At 35.8% G+C, this 18,821-nt stretch overlaps 1 protein-coding gene across 1 annotated transcript in view; it reads left to right on the top strand.

Annotated features, from left to right (window-relative positions):
* Window positions 1–18,821, top strand: part of LOC574878 (furin) — a 43,870-nt gene that overhangs the window by 13,857 nt on the left and 11,192 nt on the right. The window contains exons 6-7 of the mRNA XM_775280.5: window positions 9,080–9,168; window positions 15,453–15,625. Coding sequence (XP_780373.2) covers window positions 9,080–9,168; window positions 15,453–15,625 — 262 coding nt within the window. The remainder of the gene's footprint in view (window positions 1–9,079; window positions 9,169–15,452; window positions 15,626–18,821) is intronic.

Below are 18,821 nucleotides of genomic sequence, written 5' to 3'. Positions count from 1 at the left end.
TATATACTAGAGACATGGACATGTTACAGTGGAAATGGAACTACATGCACATTTCAAACAGAAAAAAGAAAGATTTACTTTGGAGTGCAGTAATCATATTCTAAACATGTGTACAAAAAAAAGTTAATTGAGTGTTTCTATGGAACAGAACTTCAGAAGAAGTTATGAGGTTATGCGTCTCGTTAGTGGAAAAAGATTAAGAAATTAATATAGATTTAAAATAATACTCTCTTACATTATACAGTGCATCCCAGAAAAAACGAAACCGAGAAGTATCGATGTTTTATCATAACTTAATCACAACCATAATTAATGAATGATACATATTTGGAAAGCTTAGAGTCTCCTCTTTCAGTTGATGCTACTCACGTGATGCATATTTCACGCATGAGTGATTAAAAGCAATTTGAAGGAAGGGAACCAAAAAGTAATTTGGCGGGCGGTATCTGAATTTCAATCGCCCGCCAAATGTCTTTTTGGTTTCCTTCCTTCAAATTGCTTTTAATCACTCATGCGTGAAATATGCATTATCTGAGTAGCATCACATGAAAGAGGAGACTCTAAGCTTTCCAAATATGTATCATTCATTAATTATAGTTGTGATTAAGTTATGATAGAACATCGATACTTCTCGGTTTCGTTTTTTCTGGGACGCACTGTATAGCAGAGTTGTTATTGTGTGACTATACATTGTTTGGTAAGTTACTCGTTAATACACTTGCCGTAAAGTATATCACTCAATGTCAATTTGAGCAGTTATGGAGGAGGCATATTTCGTGCTCACAAGACAGGGGAAAATCGTTTAAAAATAAAGCAATAATAATATTGGGGTAGTTAGCCATAACCAGATTTATCCATTAATGATTACCACCATTTGCCTGCTCTCATTTATGAAATGTTTACAAACTTTTTTTTGTTCATACACTTCTAGCACTCAATCAAAAGTGCATTGAACTATTACATGAACCATATATTTTTTTAATAGATTCATTGTAAAAATTATGAATATTTTGTAGCTTTGATTTATGAGATACGTAGTGGATCATTGAAAATAGACAGCTTCATTAATTTTGCACATTAAATGTACGATGTATATTGTTGTGGCTTCTAAGTTAAATGCTGCTCTCTTTAGAAACAGTAAATTTGGCAATGACTTAATACTAGCTCTGCAGGAAGCATGTTCATTTCTCTTTAAAAAAAGAAAACTACAATTAAGTAAAGTAAAGGATTAGACCTCAGACAAAACCAGACCACATACTGCCCATTCTTAAGATTATGATTATTTTGTGATTATTATGAATTTGTTCCACATGGAAGTGAAGATTACAGTGCAGTGATCTCAGTGCTTTATTAATGAAATGAGATTGATTGATGAGTGTGGTTGATACAGTACATGTACTGTACAATGTACTAATGCAAGGATAAGAGCTGAAATAGGAGTTTAAAAAAATACTGCCCCGAGATTGGTAGCCTCTTCAGGATTACTACTTCTCTTCCTGAGGCCCCTGCAATTATCTTTATCCCTGCATTGCTAAGGACCTATTTAATGCACCTGGGCCGAGATTGAGGGGTAATGAGGGTGAAACGCCTCGTCCAAGGATGTTAGCTAGGATCAAACCTGAAACCTCTCATACATTTATGAGATGCAAGAACATTCACCAATAGTCAACCTGATAGTCAACCTGTTTGAAACATCGAGCCACTCATCCTCTCCAAGCGCTATAGTTCTCCGTAGAACTATATGCTAAGAAAGATAACAAACAGTCCTTTTCAGGACTACCACACCCCCAAGAAAGAATACTGAGTCAGAGTCCTTTTCAGGACTCCTCAATCCTCTCTCTCTCTCTCTCTCTCACATGGTGCACCCGCAAACCTACTGTATATCTACATCACCATGCAAGCCGACACTTACAAGCAGCATCTAATTCACCAATATGTATTTTTTTTTTTTTTTTAATCTGGTTACTGGTATTATTTCAACAGGGTAACCCCATCAGTAGTTGAAATATACATAATTGTATACCACTATACCACACAGCTTCTAGCCTACACTGAAACGAGGGCATCATGTACATGTAACCATCTCAATCAATGTTACATTGAAGAGAAATGAAAATGTTACCAAAGAAATAAGGCTAGAGTCTAGAGGTACATGTATAGTGGTAATCAAGAAGTGATATGAAAGTGTGCTTTAGAGCAGGTGCAATGGCTTAATTTGAAAATGCTCAATTAAAGTCTGTCCTTCATGATAGATACATTTCTCTTCATATACCTAGATTTCTAGCTCGAAGCCTGCTCTACAACATTGCCATTTAATAAGGGGCCCCATTTCATGCTCCAGTTTGTAGACAGCCCTTGCAAAGATGTAATTGTAAAATTCACACACATCCATGAATGGAGACTTGGAATACCTAGTTATGTTATGTAAGATGTGCCCCCTGGGGATTCTCTACGATTCTAGAAATGTGATTTCATTTTAATTGAAATCAAGAGAGATCAAAGGCATCTTCTGTGAATGGATGATAATTGGTATGTTTACATGTGCTTGGGTATACAGATGAGATATGAGGATATCAGTATATAGAGATGCTATGGATTTTGGCTCAGTGTTCATATAACCTTGGACTTGAAATTTGTTATATACCATTACCAAATCACACAAATAACATAAATGTTCCAATTATATCATAGCATTGCCGATTTAATGACAACGTTAATTTACCTGAAAAGTTGTTACCCATTTTTTATTCAATGTAGTTTTTTTTTTAAAAGACAAAAAATTACTTGTAGACATACACAGTGGCATATGTTAGATGTTGTCCAGTTTGTCAGAATGAATCCCTTTCAGTGTAATACAGTATATTCCATTAAAATAAGAGATTTAAAAAAATGATGTGACAATGATTTTATGGCTAAGACCCCTGTTACACATACGTCTGAAAGTGGACTGAGGCCGGCCCCGGAGTCGGCTCGACGTATGTGTAACACCAACTTTTTTCGAAAAGCCGGACTGAGGCCAGGTGGACTCAGTCCACCTCGGGATGTGGTTTGAGGCCGGCCTCAGTCCCGCAATCGGTATGTGTAACACCAAAAGTGGACTCGGGCCGGCTTATAAGCGGAAGTGACGTAACCTGTATTCTTTGTTTTTATCATTCTATCACTCTCTCTTTCTGTCTTTCCTTATGTTATTCTTTGTTTTTATCATTCTATCACTTTCTCTTTCTGTCTTTCCTTATGTGAAATGTTTTTATCATTCTATCCTTTTTTCTTTCTGTCTTTCCTTATGTTATTCTTTGTTTTTATCATTCTATCGCTTTCTCTTTCTGTCTTTCCTTATGTTATTCTTTGTTTCTTCCTTCTATAACCTTCTCTTTCTGTCTTTCCTTATGTTATTCTTTGTGTTTATCATTCTATCACTTTCTCTTTCTGTCTTTCCTTATTTTATTCTTTGTTTCTTCCTTCTTTCATCTTCTCTTATGTTATTCTTTGTTTTTATCATTCTATCATTCTCTTTTTCTGTCTTTCCTTATCTTATTCTTTGTTTTTATCATTCTATCACTTTCTCTTTCTGTCTTTCCTTATGTTATTCTTTGTTTCTCCCTTCTATTACCTTCTCTTATGTTATTCTTTGTTTTTATCATTCTATCACTTTCTCTTTCTGTCTTTCTGGAGTCCGCCCCAACATCAGCTCGTGAGGCCGGCCTATGTGTAGACGCAAAATTGCGGGCCCGAGATCATGTGTAACAGGGGTTTGATGATCTCGAGGCGGCTTCAAATTGCCGGTGTGAGGCCGCCTCCGGGGCCCGCTTTAAAAGCCGACGCATGTGTAACAGGGGTCTAAGAGGTGGGCATGGGAAGAAGATTAGTTGTGTACATGTACATGTACACTAAACTAGGAACCCCATCGACCTTCAGTACCATTCTGTACAGGTACTCATAGTATGTTGTACAATATTATTTACAATCCACTCTGTCAAGATAGGTGACATTCATTGTACCTTTTTCCATGAGCATTTAATATGCAAACAATACTTGTATACCAATGAAAGTCAATTATACATGCAACAATATAAAACACACACTAATATGGGTGTAATATTGATTTATTTTCACCAATGTAAATATTATTGCATCAGGCAGTGAGCTGTAAAAATGCTTTGCCGTCCATTCTGGTTAGTCACCAGATACATATCTGTATTGGCTTTGTCGACATGTGCAATTGTGTGTATTGATTTTAATTATTATCCAATAGACACACCAATTTATATGTGCAAAATCAAATAAAGGTGGATGAATTGACACAGACAAGTACATTAATACCAGGCTTATATCCAGGTACATGCATCCTCTCATTCTTCTGGTCAATTGCCAAAGGAAATATGAAAGGAAAAGGGAGGGGAGGAAGAGAGACATATAAAAACATACCATTATTGTTACAAGGTGTATTTAATTTATTTCACCTGTTTCAACAGAGCTTCTATTGTTTACGGTATGTGTATGATTAGAGAGAATTCTCCCTATCAGATAGCCACTTTCTACATCTGGATCAAGTCAAGAGAACAAGTTTATACAAACCTTACATGTAGTTCCTTGAGTTCCTTTTAGATATGCTATAGTTCACAATACAATTGTAAGAACTTATTATTTAAGTAATATTGACTGCCTTCTGGGCAATACGACATATATCGCCCGAACCGAAGGTGAGGGTGATATATGACAAGTCGTATTGCCCTGAATTAGGCAGTCAATATTACTATTATTAACCACATCAGACATCTAGAGCAAACAAGAAACTCTTACTATCTTATACTCTTAAATTATGTAGGCTACACAGGGTTTCCTAGCATTAGAAGTTGCAAAAACATTGTCAAACCAGCACTGTTCATCCAGTGTTTGATAGATTTTCGATACACTGCAAACAGTTTGCCTAGGGTGTGATTGTTACGTCACAATGAGAGTTCGCGCAAAGTGCGCATTTTCTTATACACGATGCGCGATGTAAATTACAATAGCTGATGCGCGATGTAAATTACAATAGCTGATGCGCGATGTAAATTACAACTGGCACTATATTATTGCTCACTAGTTTAACACGCATTTTGCCATTGACTTTTCAGAGCGGGCTAAAATATTTGTCCATTGACTTACTGTAGAACCTATATTGCCCGCCAAATTACACACAAATCCCATTGACTGTTCTGAGCGGGCTAAAATATTTGCGCATTGGTTTACTGTATAACCTATATTGCCCGCCAAATTACACACAAAATCCCATTGACTTTTCTGAGCGGACTAACTTATTGTAATTTTGTTGACTTATACATCAAACCTTGAGGGCAATAACATTTAAAAATTGCCCTGCTCAGATGTCTGATACGGTTAATAATCATAAATATCTGGTGAACAAATGAAGAGATTGATTAAGCTAAAAAATTTGTATTTCTCAAAACAGGTAGTCCTGATCCTAAAAATACATGTTTGAAGTAAGAAAACACAATTTCATTTTGGACCCTTTTGGGGACACATTTGGTATGTTTAAAAAAAACAGTGCCATGTATTGTCTTATCATATTGGCTAATGCCGCTAATATGCTGTGAGCAGGAATATTGATCTTACAGCTGTATATTAAAAAGTCTTTGACTTGGCGCAGTCCTTGGGAATACGTAAAGCAGTGAGAAAATCAATAAATGCAACATTTAGGACAGCTCTCATGATCATGATCATGTGCGCACATAAAGCTATAAAAGCACTTCCCTACAAAAATGCTGAAGGTACTGTTCAATGTCTGAAGTCTATCACGCAGTTAGAAAATCACTTGGTTAGCAGATCTATCTAAAATGACTTTGGAATGTACATGTCTCAAAGAATATAAATACTGGTACTAAATGTACACAGATACATTGTACACGTGTAGGTCATTTATTTATTAAATTTTCAAATGCCCTCCGGCTCTCAACAGATGAAATATTATATCAATTATTATATTAGTGAGGTTTTGATTTCACAGTTGTAATAAACCTATGTAATTTTATAGGAAAATAAGTTTAATTACCCCGGTACCTTCTTACAAAATAAAGTACTTGAAAGAAGATTAATGATAAAACCCTTAATATTGCATCATGAAAGGACTGCGTGTGCACGACAGCAGAGTGAAAATATTAATAGTACTTTTCAGAAAAGAACAGGTCTCTGCACTGAATGCACTCTCGGTTTAAATGTTGTATCAATGTAAGCATAAAATGAAAATGGGAAATTTTGAACTTGGCAATCATTTATTTTTCTGTCGTGTAGTGGGTTTTATTGCTGGAAAAATAATTAACAATCTAATGGATTCAAGGATTAACAATTTGATGAAAGATAAGCTGTGTAACCACAACAACCAGACCCATACGTCATGATTAATCTCTTATGTGGCTAATATGGTTTGAGATTCAACTTGATTGAAATCTGCTCAAATTTTTCATTTGAGATCGTGTTTCTTACATGTAGGATGGGAAGAGAGAGAGAGAGAGAGAGAGACAGGAAGGGGAAAAAAAGGGGGGGGGGGGTGAGGATTTATGCTAACTAGCAGTCATGATATTTTTCTCTTTGTGGTAAACCACTGAAAGTTTCATAAAATCCTTATGGCATTTATAAACAATGATTTTGTGTGTTATTTGCTTTGAATCTATGCCAAATTCCTGAACTTCAAGGTATATTTGTTATCTAGACCCCGTTCTCACTCACTTTGAAAGTGGTCTTAGTTAGACCGCTCCAGACCGCTCCAGAGGAACGGGTCTTGAGGAACGGTTTGCGAGCGTTCACACTCCGAGCAGTTTTTATGGCTCAAACCGCTCCACGAGTCAAAGTGGTCTTGTTGCTATGGCAGCTCAGGTAGGCGGGTCAATTTTTTCGCGCGCGGAATCCAAACCTTAGTCACCTGATGTCCCGTTCGCGACGCGTCCCGTATACATGTATATGTGTAGTGCCTGTCCGATCGCTCATCGCGCGGAACGTCACTTCCGTTCAAAGTACGCTTTCCGTTCACATTGCACGTTAGAGCGCTCTGGAGCGCTCTTAATAAGACCCGCTCCTCAAGACCACCTCGGAAGGTGGACTTCTGAGCTTATCTTTCATCAAATTGTTAATCCTTGAATCCATTAGATTGTTAATTATTTTTCCAGCAATAAAACCCACTGCACGACAGAAGGTGGACCACTTTGAGCGTTCTCACTCACCTACATGTAAGAACCGCTCCTGAGGAGCGGGTCTTAGTTAGAGCGCTCCAGAGCGCTCCAACGAAGTGAGTGAGAACAGGGTCCTAGACAAGGCTGGATGGTTTGAGCAGTAATTAAAGTGATTGATTGATCACATTGTTACAGACCTCAGGCTATATTAAAAATGCAATGCATAATTGTGAATTCTAGTATTAGTTTTCTTGAACCACAACAATGATCATGAACCCATCGGAGATGATTTGGTTTCTTTCAGCCTGAATTTCCAATTGATTTTATCTCAAGGCATCTCAGGCTTAGTATTAGAAGGGAAATTCAACCTTGATGGCAAACAAGTCTAAAAGTCTCTGCAGATAAATCGGAGAAACAGACTGGTGAAAGTTGGAATGAAATCAGATCAAAAAAAGAAGAAAGTTATGAATATTTAAAAGTTGTAATCACTATAATGTAAAGGAACTTTAAATTGACTGAATCAGTATTGTCACTGTGATTTAGTGCCGGACAACTTTGAACTTTCCATTTGTTCCAACACACAAAATGACTGGAAAGAAGTGTACTTCAATTGAAATTTAATGATGGCTGTAATTCTCTTTCTGGAAATCATGTAGTAGTATTACACACCATTATAATATTAGTCAATGCTATTTATGAGTATCCGGTATGTCATTATAATCTCTGATGATGTATGATAGAAATGATACCTTTCTTTGCAATTTGAAATATCAGAAGGTTTTGCCTTTATTCTCCTGTTTATATCTGAAAGTATGTAGTTAGCAAGTTCAGTATAAGTAGATTGCAGGATATTGCAGCAATCCATGTCAACTTGAGTTGAATTGATATATTGTTTGTTCACCTACATGTACTTTAGATATAGTGAGACTAGAAATCCTGAGCTCCCTGTAAATCAATACATATTTATTACTTCCGAGAGTAATTCCTTAGCATAGCTACAGTACAGGTTTAGATCTCTTTACCATTCATTACACACATGTACATTTGTAAACAAGTTATTCATTTTTTTTTTGGTGTTTCTAGGAAGTATTTCCGTAGTCAGTCTCGATCTCTCTGTATCTTTATGAAAATAAAAAAGCCCATGGAAAATGTTCAACTCTCATTCAGTAGATTCCCTTTCTTCTAATATATCCAGACTCTGTCTCTTTAAGTGCTTCTACATGTTTGTTGTAATTTTTTTTTTTTTTTTTTTTTAATTTATGGATCGTATTATTTTATTCCTTGTTAGGGAAAGTCATGCTATGATATTGATTTGTTTTCTATTTTCTTATCTATATTAAATACTAAAATGTTTTGTGAGGTGTTTTTGCAAGGAGTATGATATTCTATGATGTGTGAAGTATCCTAGATTCTAAATTGCATTAACAACTATGTGTGAGTGACTTTGATATTACTAAATTCACCCAACAACTAATCCTCTATATCTAATGTCTTTGCATTTGTCAAGTCTTGCATGTAAATGTCTGTGGAGCAAACAGCTTTCTTTATTTGTTAATAAATAGGCTATGTTAGGTTTACATTATATGAAAATTGATTTTGATATGTGTAATGAGTGTAGAGTGAAAGTCATGATATTGAAACGTGACTGATTGGTGATATATTGGTCTTCTTAAACCTTTTGATAGTGTATGCTCTCTTTGTGCTCTATATTTCTTTTATCCTAAATTATATGCTTTTCATTCTTCTTTCAGATAATGTATGATAATGCCCGAATATAATTGCACTAAGTCAGATCTGTTTGTCATGATTGTTTTGTTTTGTGTGGAACAGTTCAATATAAAGGTGCAAAGCATATGAATTTTAATGATTTTTTAGATGACATAACTGATAACATGACACTGTTCTGCCTACAGACACGGAACCAGGTGTGCAGGAGAAGTAGCAGCTCAAGCAAACAACAGCATCTGCAGTGTGGGGGTGGCATATAATGCTGGTATTGGAGGTAAGTCAATCAATGGTGGAGAACTACTTCACAGAGACCTCCATGGTTCTTTCTCTCCCTCATCATTCCTTTGAACCCAAAGCCCCCAAACAAGCTTAAGCCCCCCTCCCCCTTCCTATTGAGATTGGTTATTCGTTGATAATAGGAAGAGACCAGTGAAAGACCAGTGAAAGAAAAAAGTTGGTGTGAGCAATTCACCTCTGGAAAGCTTCAATGAATGAATTGGAAGACTGAATATGAGTTCTGTTAAAAAAGGTGCGATGTGTCATTCATGAAAGAAAATGAAACATTAGAATAAAGGTGGAAATAGAGAAGAACATGAAGTTAAACATTAAGCTTGATTAAGAAAACAAAAAAAAAAACGGTTGAAAAAGGAAGACAAATAAGAGGGAATAATAATAATAATAATAATAACAGTATTTATAAAGCGCAACAATAACAAATAATAATTATAATTTCATCAACAGGAAATACAAAGAGATGATTTCATTAGGTGGTGTCACACAGAAAAATCCCGACCCATCTTGAATAAACCAGATTTTAGATATCTAGTTTTTTCATTTGAGTCGGTGACAGACAGGCTACGAATAATCCGGATAACTAAAATCCGGATATTTGATGGGCCATTGCGCATGCGCCGTTTAGGTAGATACGCATTGTGACATTACACGTTCAATCGAAAGTATGCACCGTTTAGGTAGATAAGCATTGTGACATCACACGTTTAAATGCGCGCATTTAAACGTGTGATGTCACAATGCTTATTAAAAGGGATTATTTCAACATTGGTGTCAGACAAAAAAATCCCTTCAAAAAACCCTTGAAAAATTCTTTCAAGAGAGAATTATCTTGCTTCATATGAGGTTTTTAGAAGGGATTTTTGAAGGGATTTTTGAAGGGATAATTGATGTCAGACAGCCAAAAAGAGGATAATTAAAAACCGGATAACTAAAATCCGGATTTTTGGCCTCTGTGTGACACCGCCTATTGAGTCATACAATAACCATATCCTGCTCCAATTCTAAGAAAACTCACTGTATATACATGTCTGTATGTATATAATGTGGTCAGTTTATTTTTGTGGGAAGAAATTCCAAAGAAATATGTAGGGTTACAGATTAGAAGGAAGAAGACAAAGGAGATTTAGTATGGCTCTTGAGATAGGTGTCATGGTATTTCAGGATGTTAGAATATGTCTTACACATACATGTTTGTCTCTCGAGGAAGTCTGAGAACTACATTGGTCACACTAGAAATCGTGATAGATATGGTACATACATGTACACGTAGATTGTCGTTTTTATAGAGAAATGATTAAAAATGATGATCATAGATATTGTACTTGTACAATGAACAATGAGATATATGATTGAAAGCCAGCTGGCAGATATAAGGATATTTAATATTTACTGTTTGTCTCACCAATCCCAATCCACTAGCAGTAATATTGATTTGTCTGGTAATGATTTAGGACCATCTGAGGTTCTGACCACTCTACCTATCCATATTGTTTTGAGCAAGAACTGGCACAATTTTTGATACTTAATTACTTAATTATATTCAGATTGTGGAAATTCTGGAAACTTTGGATTTATAAGTTAGTTGACGGATTGCTGTCCTAACGATGTACCATTAAAACAAATTTGTAGCACATGTGACCGTGCACCACAAAACTACCATTAAGTTTAGTTAAGGGTTGATTACGAAAGTGAAGATTCTCAGCCTTAAACTGATTTATTTCTCATCACTATTGGAAGTCCCAAACTCAAATAAAACAAAGAGAAGAATGTCCAGTCACATGGAATGTTTTTGGAAAAAATGGTCTGTAGTCTAAGTACTCTGGCTCCTTGTGCAAGGTGAAAAAAGAAGGATTAAAACTCTATTGAAATTTCTGTGAAGTGATAATCAGATTCTCCTAAAACTTGGCACACTAATTCAGCACATCTTGTTCTCTATTTCTTCAAGGATCAAATGTAAAAGCTTATTCTGTTTTAAAGTAATTGGATATGTAAATAAATAAAATCTGCTACAAAAAAAGTCAAAATACTTTAAAAATACCACTTTTGAATTGTTTTGTGCTTCCAAATTTTGAAATTACTCTTTCAGGAAATGCTTAAGACTTAAATGTTACCATCCTGATCAAATACATGTATCGTTCCTTAGTTCTGTCAATTTTAGTAGATAATGTTATGTATCACTTCCTTACATTATATACTCCCTAAGGCTAGAAGTTAACACTTCTGAAGTCTTACGTCATCTAACAAAACTGACGTCTAACGTCTCCTAACGCCTACACACGTTAGATATATAAGTAACGTATTGCAAACGTTACAATCGTTAGGGGGTTAGTTTGTTTTGACTCGTACTGTACACTTTTATTGAGCTCAAATTGAGAACAACACTACAGGTATGCGACTTTTGGGTGTTTTTTTGTTGCGGGGTCACATGTATTGCCTGTTATGTTTTACCAGTAGGCCATGAATTTTTACTAATTACATTTAATGACTCTGGCTATCAGGAGGTGATTATAAATTCCCTTTATTTATAAAACACATGTCGAGTGAGAGTAACCTTCATTGTATTATAAAGGTATATTTCTCTGTAATGATGCATCATTGATTGTACAGTAATGATAACTAATAGTACCTACAGTACATGTATGGTATATGAGTTGGAGTGTTCTCTTTTTCAAACCATGACGTACATCTGTCTCAAGAACATTGAAAACATAGATCATGTGAACGAGAATGAATTTATGATGAACTACATGTAGGTAGAAGCATCAATCTGTAACCCCTACCCTAACCCATTTGTCAGATGTCAAACCCTGATAGCTCCTGATAGCTCGTGATAGCTCCTTAAAGAGATAATCAGGATGAGAAGACACAATGAATAATTCAGTCATTAAGAGTGAGTGGCCTTCTAGGGTCCCATAATAAATTGCCTATCTGCTGGGAGTGCTAGTGATCATTTAGGCCCACATCGTAGCTTAAACTACAAATCTATCACAAGCCAATTAATATACATGTTTAAAATGAAACAGGTTTCTTTTCCTGCATATTTGTCAATTTGCCTTGCCTTTTACCCTTTTCAGTACAACATGTGTGCTTAGTTAGTGGTAGGCCTTTTCATATACTCTGTTTGGGTATAGACAGTATATTTAATAAATTGCAGCCATGCTGTAGGCTAGTATTATCTTTCTCATACCATATCGTCCTTGTTTTCACGAAGTGACGGTAGTGAGGAAAATCGTAACGCAAAGTGAATGCAATTTTTTTTCACTACCGTCACTTCGTGAAAACAGCGACGATATGTCCCCCTTCTGATGTGAGTGTATACCTGTACATTTACATTTCTTATATATGTTGCTTCTGCATGTAGCCAATTGCCCTTCATAACTAGGGAAACCATGTTCCTGGAGTGCTTGAAAGCATCTTCAATTTCCTACACTTGACATTAGTCCATACTGTTTTATTTGCTTACTTTGTTTTTATTTCCTCACATAAAGACTTTAATACGCTCCTACATAAGACTAACGAAGAGTTAGGCAAAGTTGACTGGTTTGATTCCAATAAGTTAGTAATTAATCATGACAAAACATGTATTTTGTATTACTCTAAACCTAATATTAAGTTTCCTCCTCATACAATCAAAGTGAAAATTAATGATATATACTTGAATGTTTCTGACTCCGTGAAATTCCTTGGAGTTTTATTGGACAATCAACTTACTTTTCAAAACCATCGTATGTACATACTAAAAAAGATCTCTAAAAATATCGGAATTATCTGTAAATTGCGTTCTATTCTACCCAAAAAACATTTATTCATGCTATATAATTCACTTATACTTCCTTTTATACATTATTGTAACATTACCTGGGCCAACGTTGGGAAAAGCAAATTAGAACCATTTCATAAACTGCAGAAAAAAGCCTTACGCATTTGTACAAAGTCACCTTATTTAGCACCATCTCGCCCCCTCTTTTTTGAATTAAAAACACTTAACATTTATCATATATATGAATTTAAAGTCGCAGTACTGATGTATTATGTCAAACATAAAATGGCCCCAGCCAATATAATTAATTTGTTTAACTTTAATAATGATTTTCATCAGTATTACACATGTTCAGCTTCCCAATTTCACCTTCCATTAACTTCTAATAAGCAAATGTATTATTCTTTTAAACATGTAGGACCAAAGATTTTTAATAATTTAAATATAATCATTCGTCCATGTTCAACAGCCTCCTCCTTCAAACCCAAAAAACATTTATTCATGCTATATAATTCACTTATACTTCCTTTTATACATTATTGTAACATTACCTGGGCCAACGTTGGGAAAAGCAAAAGTCACTTTATTCGTAAATATACTTCTTGATTTCCATATATCTTTTTCATAAGTTTACCTCATATATGTACACTGTACATGTAATCCCTCTTTCTCCTTCCCTTCTCTTGGGTGAGTATGTGTGTGTGCGTGTGTGTGTGTGTGTGTGTTGGATGTGTCCGCTTTTTTTTATTTATTTATTTATTTGTTTTATTTAGACAGGGTAACTCTCTCAGTATAAATACTGTTTTTCTGAGAGGCCCTGTACACAAAAAATGGTTACAAATACATGAAATAACAAACAGTGTTAAAAGACGTCTACATGATTTTATATATATCAGGGTTATTTGTTTGTTTTGTTTATAAATATATAACCCGATAATATACAACAAAGCAATATTTGTCCAGCTGATACAATATGAGTTTATGCTTATCCTATCAAATAGATCAACAATAATATAAGCATATACACATCAGGAATAAACTTTTACATACAAGGGAAAGGACAAATTTTCATGAGAGTGGAATACATTAATAGGAGCCAGTCTCACTAATTTTTGACACTTAGTACCAAAAAATGAAATAAAAATAATCACAAACGCAATGTTCTCCAATATAGATTTGCAATTGAATGTTTTGATTGGGCCTGTCTAACACAAAAAGGGAGTTGGTTCCACAATGCTGCGCCTTCATGAGAAAAAGCTAGTTTACCCATCTTTGTTCGTGACAGAGGTAATGCTAGTCCAAAATTGGTTGCATTCCGGGTGTTGTGATTGTGGAGAGTCTGGGATCTTATAAGTATGTTCGACAGGTAAGAAGAGCCAAAGTTATTCAGTAGATGATACATCATTTTGCATTTATGAAACGTCCACCTCTTTTCTACCGATACCCAGTGAAGTCGACGGAAGACTTGAACAGTGGGTGTGAGTTGATGTGCCCCAAGAATAATTCTGGCCATCCTTTTGTGTTGGTTTATGAATATGACTTTTGTATTGTGTGGACAGTTTGACCAAGCAGTGGAGCAGTAATCAAACAGAGGCATTACCAATGAGTTTGCAAGTAGCTCCAAACTGTCTAGAGGCGATCTTTTAGCGCGACTTAGAAGTGCAATCCTTGATGCAATCTTCTTGCTTGTATGTCTTACATGTTCTTTCCAACTTAAAGTTGGGTCTAACCAGACACCCAAATATTTGTAGGTGTCTACTTGAGAAAGTAGTTCATTGTCTAAAAATAATTTGATTGGTTGTGAGAGAGTAGCTAGTTTATGTGATGATCCAAAGAGCATGAACTGTGTTTTAACCGGATTTATAGCTAAATTGTTTGTCTGCACTCAGGCTTGTATCTTCTTGAGTTCTGAGTTTAGGATACTCTCAATTTCTAGCGGGCTTCTGCTACTGTAGAAATAATTGCATCATCGGCATAAAGCATGATTTGAGATTTAGTCATAACATGTGGGAGATCGTTGACCATGATAGTAAAAAGAAGGGGGCCTAAGATAGATCCTTGAGGGACCCCTGATTTTACTTGGCCCCATTCAGATTTATTTTCCCCTATGACAGTTCTTTGCCTTTGATTCATCAGATAATCCTCAAATCAAGCCAGTTAAACATTTTTTACACCATAGTATTTTAATTTGCCAAGCAATATTTTATGATTTACAGAGTCAAACGCTTTGCGAAAATCTATAAAGATCACACCGGCAAGGCATCCTCCATGCCAAATAAAATTGATTCCCAGTCTTGTCTGGATCTTTTGAAAATAAGGAGGAGCTTATTTTTTAGTTGGTATCTGATATTTCTCCTTGCACATACTGAATTGATATTGTTCACTTATATAACAATATAAATCTATGATTTAATTGATCAGTGAATGAATGTAGATTTTTTTCAAAGTTACTGTCCAGATTAACATTCTCTTCTACTTTTTGTTTTTTGTTTCTATTCTGTCAGGTGTTCGTATGTTAGATGGTGATGTGACGGATGCTGTTGAAGCACAGTCTTTGAGTCTGAATCCTCAGATCATTGATATCTACAGTGCTTCTTGGGGTCCTGATGATGATGGGCAGACTGTCGATGGTCCGGGAAAACTGGCTAAGATTGCTTTCCTTAATGGAACAACACTGGTAGGTATACACGGGTTGATGTTTGGCTGCTCAAAGCCAGGAGAGCATGCACTTGTATCCTCTATTAACCCACTCAATACAATTTAATTTGGGTGCAATACACTCTTATTTAAACATTCTGTGGGTTGAAACAAACTTTGTGCTCTCAAAAGACTGTATATCCTTGATGCCAACAGCCAACTTACAATTTTTCTTGTTGCCCCTGTTGAAATGTCAAAAAATGATATTAACTTCTCTGAGAACTAAGTTTGGGAGTTTATTTTTGGGCCTGCAGGGTTTATTTTAGTTATTGTATGACCTGCAGCTTGAATTCCTACTTCAGAATTCATGAAATTGAAGCCAAACTTCTTGGCACTAGGATGCAGGCTTGCTCTCAAACCGGGACTTTCCCTTTCCAGGACCAATGCTTGATCTAATGACCTTCTGAGAAACCTTTTGATTTATGATTGCAGAGTTTCAAGGTTTGTTGATCTCTGCTTTGTTCCTGCTACAGGAACTTGGCTACGTAAATGTAGTTAAAAATGAACTTTGGATGTTTGAAGGAAGTCACTCCAGTTGGCCTCCTTTCCCTCCCTCTCATCCTGTAATCCAATGGATAGGTTAAATCTATTTGATCTTTAACCCTTTGAGAGCGAGCCCACGCACGGCAATTGCTTCCCCTGTGACGGAGCGATTTCGGTTACATTGCCAGTAATGGGAAATTTGGCGGTGCTTTCTACTTTCATTGCTCATTGCGCCTCATTCAGTCATTTTCGTGAGTTTTAGTGAATGTAAAAATGAAAGATCAGACTTTTTCCTTTCTAAAAATATAAGTTTTGTTTCTCAATACGAAAAATAAGGTCCGTTATTTTTTAAGGGAAATTGCCGTCTTATTTTGCTAAAGCTTCACGTCTTTCCTTTTCAATACACTCACAATACAAATTGCGTAAGCACCGCCGCACGCGCAGATCGGTCGATACCTCCATTCATTTCCCCATTGTCAATGATTGTCGTCTGCTAAAGCTCGGTCGATTATCAACCGAGCCGTTAGGCCTAAGCCTTCGTTTTACATGGGTTTTCGACACATTTTGTAACTATATTCTGACCAACATTATGCCATGATCAACACTGAATACCCTTTCCTTTAAATGTGCAAATAAAATATAGGACTATTTGGGAAATAGATTTTGAGTTGAACATTGTTTTATCCTCGAAAAAGAAAACAATATTTACTTTGAATGCTTTCGACTTCGTTTCTCATAATTTGAAATATTCATTTTGTTTTAGTTTTTGCCTCCCGCTTAATTTTGTTAATTTTTTCCAAATCTATACATCTCTTAGAACCCTATTTTGAGATGAGGTTGCTTTATCAATAAAATATTAATTTAATTTGTGTACGCATACTTGATTTTTTTTGTTTGTAATGGAAAGAGCTAAATCAATGACAGAGATTAGAACAAAATCATAATTCATCACAACCATATCTCTCTCTCTCTCTCTCTTTCTATCTATTTATCTATTTGTCTCTATAGAGACAAGACAAGAGTGATATTCCATGGGGAGAGAGAGGAAAAGTTAGGGGCCGTTTTTCAGAACATAACATTTGAACATTTCATATGCCCGCTCAAACCAAAACCGGCTTTAGGTTGATCAAGATATTTTACTCAAACCTGCTCTAAAATGGTTACATGCCCTCGTAAAGGTATAAAGTTAGAGTGGTTGTTTGTATTGTCATGTAGATTGACCTATTGACCTACGTTTAGGCCTACATCCTCTTCTTTCAAAACGGCAATCTTCCAGAGTAGTTACTTCTTTATATTCTTTTGTTCCTCTTAGAGAGAGGGATAAGCCTTTCATAAAAGAGGTCCATACATGAATGATTCGCTAAATTGGTCAAGTTTATGAAATGAAAAGCGTATTGTCATGTAAATACACTATATCGATAAGGCTTAGATTAGTATATGATGAAAAAATGCCACACCGGTAGGTAGATAAATATAAATAAGTAATCAGGGTTGAAATCGAACTGATAATACGACCCGTAATAAGAATATGGGTGCATGGAACTTGGAAGTAGCGTCAAGCAAGAATCCTGGCAAGAATATAGAACGGACGTGCGCGTACGTGTCCGTCTCCAGCTGTACGGGTATTTCGGGGCCTTTTTTCGATCCGAACACTAATTTAGAGTAAAGTTGAATTGATATCACTTTTTCTCGATTTTTTTCTACGTAACTATATTATTTTTTTAATAGATGAGATGAATGAAAATATATAGATAATACTTAAAAGAACTTTAGCACATAATAGCTAATAATAAGCTGGAAAACTTTGTCAACATAGTAGGGATATATCTCGGCTTCTGTAGAAGCCCGTCGTCTCCAAAGTGTTAAAAGGGATTATACTCTCCCTCTCCCTCTTCCTCAAATAATAAATCACTTACCGTATTTGCCGGCGATAAATCCGCAGTATTTTTGGAAGAAAAAATATCAAAAAGTCGGGGTGCGGCCTGTACGTTACAACAACAAAATTCAGCGGTCAAAACATCACGTCCATTTGCACATATGGGACTATGAACGGTAGGATGGCTAGACAACGGTACAGGACAATTCTAGAATAACTCCACACAACTTACTGACAATTTTATATTGCATAGTTGACATTTTTAAATAAAATCTGCCGATAGATCTAGATTTAAGTCCGTACCATTGCATCGCCAAAAAGTTTAAAAAAAGGACAGGCCGTTACTAACAGAGCTAGCTGCCGTGCAACGCAACTGCGCAGGTCGAAAAACGCTTTTCCGGATTACACCTCACATCGAGATAGGGGTATTGTAGGATACCAAATCTGTGTGCGATACTGTACTAGCTTAAAAGTCGATAAAGATCTGCTCTTTTTTTTCCCTTTTTTTCTTCATTTTTTTTTTTCCTCTATGAAATGTCAAAGTTGGGGGTGCGGCCTATGCGGCACTGCGGCCTTATTGCCGGCAAATACGGTATGTTTTGCATCCTTTTTAATTAGATTATGTACAATAATACAAAGCCTATGAAATAACCAACAATTTTGAATTTTTGTCCTCAGCATTAAATGTACTTCTTTATTTAACCAAAATACAATTTTAGTGTGGTAGTCAAGAAGGTAAAAAGGACCACTGATACTCAATAGAAATCCCCTTTGCCAGAAAGGATGTTTATAAATACTCATTTTCCCAGAGAACTGG

The sequence above is a fragment of the Strongylocentrotus purpuratus genome, unplaced genomic scaffold, assembly GCF_000002235.5.
Source record: "Strongylocentrotus purpuratus isolate Spur 01 unplaced genomic scaffold, Spur_5.0 spur5_scaffold_9, whole genome shotgun sequence".
NCBI classification, from domain to species: domain Eukaryota; kingdom Metazoa; phylum Echinodermata; class Echinoidea; order Camarodonta; family Strongylocentrotidae; genus Strongylocentrotus; species Strongylocentrotus purpuratus.
This window is presented reverse-complemented; position numbering and strand designations above follow the sequence as displayed.